This window comes from Bombina bombina, chromosome 2 (genome assembly GCF_027579735.1).
Source record: "Bombina bombina isolate aBomBom1 chromosome 2, aBomBom1.pri, whole genome shotgun sequence".
In the NCBI taxonomy this organism is placed as follows: Eukaryota; Metazoa; Chordata; class Amphibia; order Anura; family Bombinatoridae; genus Bombina; species Bombina bombina.
This window is the reverse complement of record NC_069500.1, coordinates 1,339,016,298-1,339,022,297: the sequence shown is the minus strand read 5'-3', so window position 1 is coordinate 1,339,022,297 and position 6,000 is coordinate 1,339,016,298. Positions and strand designations below refer to the sequence as shown.

Genomic DNA, 6,000 nt, shown 5'->3' with positions numbered 1-6,000 from the left:
AAAACATTAACAAGTTGTCCAGAGAGTCAGCTCAAGTTGTCTAATGCGTCTTCAAGACTTTTAGGAGTGTTCAAAATTGATAGCTTGAAAGTGAACATTTATTCACGTTTTTTTCTGCACTCTTTGGCATTAGTAAATATCTTCAGGTTTTACAACAGCCTGAAATAGAAGAATGGAACATTTTTGCATAAAGACAGGTGTCAGACTGTGCTCTAAATTTTCCAATGAATTACATTTATGGCCAAGATAGGGAACAGGCACTTAGTCCTTGTATGAAACCAGAATGGGATACCGTGATATAAGATACTCTCCCAGCCATCCTTAAGTGTTGACAATTTCCATACATGCATCTTTACCAATAGGCCAGGTTTATAAGGGACAACAACAATGTGCCTAAAAAAAAGTATAAGATTGCATTAAAATATATTTATTCCATATATATTATATTTTAAAGTGAAAGAAAAAAAAAACACAAACATTGTTTTATGGGATGATAGGCAAATAAAATTTATTTAAATTAACATGGGCACACTTCATATTTAAAAAATCATAAAAAAAAAAAAAATATGAGTGATAAACACAACACATAAAATGTCCCTTGTAATATTACAGTACTTTTTATTTAACCCTTTCAGCAGTTTTCATGTATATGTAAAATTGGTCATCTGAAAATGTTAAATACGTAAATACTGTACATCATTTTCTATGTTTCCCTCTTTGGACCACTTCAAAGTCATCACTTTTAGAAAAAAAATATATAAATATAGTGCACAGCATAATACCTGTTGACAATATATTCTAGTTTTTTCATGGTAAAATGGGCCGGCCAAACCCAAAAGATGTAAGCAAAACTACCTACAAATGTGTGAAACCCACCAGTAGCTGGTAATCTCTGTAGATCCGGTCCATTTTTTTTTTTTTTTACTGGAACACAATTTTTCATACCAACAGACTTGAATATTGATTTATTTAGTCAATACCACAAAGCAGATTAGGAATGGAACCTCTAAACCATACTTAACATATGTCTTAAAGGGACATGAATCACAAAATGTTTCTCTTATGATTCAGATAGAGCACTCATTTTTAAACCAAATTTCCAATGTATTACTTTAGTAGTGCAGCAATGCACTATTGGGAGCTAGCTGAACACATTGGTAAGCCAATGACATGAGACTTAAATGTCAAGCCACCAATCAGCATCTAGCTTGCAACTCCTGAGCCTACCTAAATATGCTTTTCAACAAAGTATACTAAAAGAACAAAACAAATTAAATAGAAATAAACTGGAATGTTTTTTAAAATTGTATGCTGTATCTGAATCATGAAAGAAAAATGTGGGGTTTCATGTCCCATTAATGAATGACTTATTAACTGCCAATCAATGTAGCTACACCTCTTTAGAGCACAAAACATTGAGGAGTTACAGCCAGAGAACAAAGGCATAAGGCAAAGTATAGATGGGCAAGTGTGTTTACGGATGTCATCACGACAGGCTGCACAAGCCTGAATGACTCCCTCTAAATGGAGGAGCTTCAAAAGAGGAGCTATATTAAGGAAGATGTGCTCAAAATGATTACTACAAAGCAAAAACAATGCAATACAATAAAACTGAGCAGTCAAGAACATAAGTGCAGCTACAGGTCTGGATTCTTATGATAAAAAGGAAACGTACGCGTGGGAACACTATTTACAATTACTGAAAAGCATTGGGTTTACCAGAAAAGATTTTAAAGGCCACTGAGGATTAATTAGCATATCTGATTTTAAAATTGGTGAGCCCAGTGCTACACAAATACAGAAAACAAGTTAACCAACTTTTTAAAAAACTATTTCTAGGAGGTAGTGATAGTGAGTGTTGACCAATATATTCATAACATCTCTTCATATAGTTCATTTTGTTTCAAGTGGTTCTTAAAAGGTACATTAAGTAACTCTTGCTACTGTGAAAAAGTTGCGTTTAACTTATGTTCCCTTAAAGAGGCCAAAAAGCAAATTATGGAACGTAGGTTTTGTTCTTAATACTGTAAACCAAATACCCGGGGTTTAGCTCAATTACAGCATTGTGGAGAAAACTAGATTTGTGCAATCGGCACTGCTGAAGATGACCACCGCAAGCCACATTCAGCAATATTCAGAGCTGGATTTATTCTTGTGAAAGTGCAAAACACTAAGTTCGGTGCAAATCTAGATCTTTGTGTGTTGCATTTTCAGAAGAATAAATCCAGCTCCGAAAATTGCCGAATACGGCTTGCAATGACCATCTTTGGCATTGGTTTAGTGCCAAATGCACAAGTCTAACGAAAACCTAAGTTACAGAAATTGCTTTTTGGCATCTCTAGGGAATGTGGGCATAATTTTTAAAGTGGCATTTAACGTTCCTTTACAAAATGGTTAAACATTGGTGTGTTATGCATTGTAATTCCAGATCTATATCTTTCTTTTGTTACCTACAATCCTGCCTTTGGATTCCTACAAACCATATAAAATGTGACTGAATCAGAAAATTAACAAACAACGTGCGCAACACAGATGCATCAGAATTCACTTACAAAATTTGAAAATGTCTAACATTTAGCTAAATTCAGCGGCATATTTAGGTCGTATAACAGACTGTTAAAATGATTACAATATGTTTTTATCTTGATTCAGTAAATTCTATTAATTTAAGCTGCATTATAGAATAATCTGAAATTAATTCAGTAAAAGACAAATCTTGAATTTAGTGTTTGCTAAACCTTCCAAGCTACATTATTATTATTATTATTAACCATTGTTAAAGGGACATTGTACTCCAACTGCCATCACGTGAAAAAGCAGCACTTAAACAAGTTCTATTCAAATTGTTTTTTTTTCCTTCAAAAATGTTAAGAAATGAAATACAGCAATAACGTTATAGGTTCTGCGGATTCTCCCTAGCTAATTAGGAAACTAACACAGCTCTAATAGTGGAGGCAGACACCACTCAAAATTTAATTTGTATTGAGGAAAAGTTCATTAAAAAAAAAAAACCACAACAACATGTAATATATTTTGAAATATCCTCTTTTACATAAAATGGAAAATCCCCTCTTTCAAATTATAAAAAATTATTACAATGTCCCTTTAAATTAATTTAGTAAACTAAAACATGGAGCCAGCAAAATAACAGATGATTAAGGTCAATAATACGTTTTTGGACAACCCTCTGGTAAAATTACTTTAAATGTACAGGAAAAATACATTCAATACAGCATAAAGCACCACCTCTTATGTGCTACACATGGAAACAATTTAAAAAAAATATATTAAAAAATAAACCACAGTAATACATTCTTTGCCAGTAAGGCAACAGCTTAAATTTAAATTAGGATTTAAGAAAAAAACAAACAAAAAACAATGCAGTTAGATCACATCTTAAAAACTACATTGTCAAAATAGATAACAAAAAGTGAAATCTAAGCAGTGCTTAAAAAGCCTACAGTGCATTTTACATTGTTAAAGGTAGGGGTCAGCAACCTTGGCTCTCCAGTTGTTTTAGAACTACATTTCCCATGATGTTTTTAAGCTAAGCAGCATGGGAAATGTAGTTCTAAAACATCTTGAGAGCCAAGGTTGCTGACCTCTGGTTAAAGGGACACAGAAACCAAATGTTTTCTTTCGTGATTCAGAATAGAGAATGACATTTTAAGCAACTTTCTAATTTACTCATGTTATCAAATGTTCTTCATTCTCTTGGTATCTTTATTTGAAATGCAAGAATGTAAGTTTAGAGGCCTGCCCATTTTTGGTGAACAACCTGGGTTGTTCTTGGTAATTGGTGGATAAATTCATCCACCAAAAAAAAGTGCTGTCCAGAGTACTGAACCAAAAAAAAAAAAAAAAAAAAAAAAAAAAAAAAAAAAAAACTTAGATGACTTCTTTTTCAAATAAAGATAGCAAGAGAAGGAAGAAAAATTAATAATAGGAGTAAATTAGAAAGTTGATTAAAATTGCATGCTCTATCTGAATCACGAAAGAAAAAAATTGGGTTCAGTTTTCTTTTAAGGTCTCCTCTACATAGGATTTGAAATCAAACTCTGAAAAGGGAGGGATACGCTGTACAGCGACTAATATTGCTAACTGACCAGATACAAGGCATTGAGATACATAATTTAAAGGGACAGGAAAGCACAACATTTTCTCTTTCATGATTTGAATAGAACATACTTTCCAATTTACTTATTTTATCAAATTTGCTTCATTCTCTTGTTATTATTTGCTGAAGAAACAGCATTGCATTACTGGTAGCATGCTGAACACATCTTGTTAGCCAATCACAAGACACAAGTGTGTGCAGGCACCAATCAGTAGCTTGTTCCTACTAGTGTAGGATATGCGCAAATTCTTTTTCAACAATGGATACTAAAAGAACAAAGCCCATTTGAAAAAAAGAAGTAAATTTAAAAGTGACTTAAAATAACATGCTCTGTCTGAATCATGTAGATTTAATTTTGACTTTCCTATCCCTTTAATGTCAAATGTGATTACGCATCCATAAGGATTTTTTTTTTTTTTTAAATTACACAACCAAAATATTTCAATGAAAAAGGAAAGCTCTTATGGATAAAAAATAAAATTTCTGATACTTACGGAATGACAGTTTATGACATTTAAGAATAAAAGCCTTTATTTTACTACATAAACAGTGCACAATATGTCACATGGCAATGAAGTCACCTCAAAAGCAATATAAACTGAGGACAATAGTAGTTCAATTAATTATTTATAAAGGAGCGGATAGATATCAATGCCTTTGGTTCAGCAAAAACTTTTAATTCTGCACTTCTGCCGCTTGCTCTTTCTCTGCCTTTTCTTTTGCCTTTTCCTTTACAACTAGCTTCTCCTCTTTCTGCAGAAGTTCCATGATCTCTGCAACTTGGCTAGTGGAGATGTCTATGTCTTCCTTGTCAATTAATTCCACCACCTGAATGTGAGAAACAATGAAAAAATAAAATTAAATATAGAATTTTCATAGGGTGTAGTTACAAAACAATGGACACTGAACAGGCATCATACAATAGAGACTATGGACCCGATTAGCTAAAGCTCCCTGGGCTAGTGAGATTTTCTAAGAAAATTTGCCAGTACTAAGAGGCCCCATCTTAATTCTCTAAATGCAGTTTTTACCTTGAGAACAGTGTGTTCCCTGGATTTATGTATGTAAAGGCGATGCATAAAATAAAATAGGGCTAACTAAAACAAATTGAAATTTAAATTGTATTGAAATAAAAATACTCTAAAAACTATTGTTTAATTACATAAAAAAAAAAATTTGAAAAAAATTTATTATGGAAAAATTAGAATTGAAATTACACAGGAAAAAAATATTTAAGGCGCACAGTAGTAGTTGTATATATAATACAAAATTCAAAGCTAATTGTTTTTATTATGGTAAAACGAGTTTCCTCATCTGCTAATGGGCTAAACAGGGGCATTCCTTAGGTGTAGCTGATATTTTTCCTCCAGGTCTAGCGTGATCTCTATTTTCCCCCTGCAGATCTGTTTATTCTCGCAAAACACCTATGACCTTAATAGAAAACACACAGCCCCCCCTTTATATTTTAAAATAATCCCCAAGAGCAGCTCCTGAGTATGTGCCCATTTCTCCCAGCGAAGTTTTGATTGCCAGGCCCTTGGCCTCGGTTACACATACAAGTTCATATTTTATTTAATCTCTTTGCTGTTTTGGGATGACTAACAAGAAGCTTCTGTGCGCACAGGAAACTACTGTACTCATTTAAGCATTACTACACGTTTAATTAATTGCATTTTCTGTGATTATTTTTCTGTTTCACCCCTCAAGCATTCTGTCGTTAAAGGGACATAAAAAGTCAGTATATTGAGCTATTTGACCGCAGTATGATTACAGAAGATTATATTAAAAAAAATAATTGTCTGCTTCTATATATTCATATTTACCAACCAGGTGACACCTTTACACACTCCAGGAGGTGATCCAGAACATACAGAGACAATGAA

General features: G+C 33.0%; 1 protein-coding gene across 2 annotated transcripts in view; it reads right to left on the bottom strand.

Annotated features, from left to right (window-relative positions):
- Window positions 1–478: 478 nt before the first annotated feature.
- The window catches only part of LETM1 (leucine zipper and EF-hand containing transmembrane protein 1), a 164,484-nt gene continuing 158,962 nt past the window's right edge, over window positions 479–6,000 (bottom strand). For both annotated transcript variants that reach the window (XM_053704219.1, XM_053704220.1), the window contains exon 14: window positions 479–4,945. In XM_053704219.1, the coding sequence (XP_053560194.1) occupies window positions 4,793–4,945 (153 nt within the window). In that variant the 3' untranslated portion in view covers window positions 479–4,792. The remainder of the gene's footprint in view (window positions 4,946–6,000) is intronic.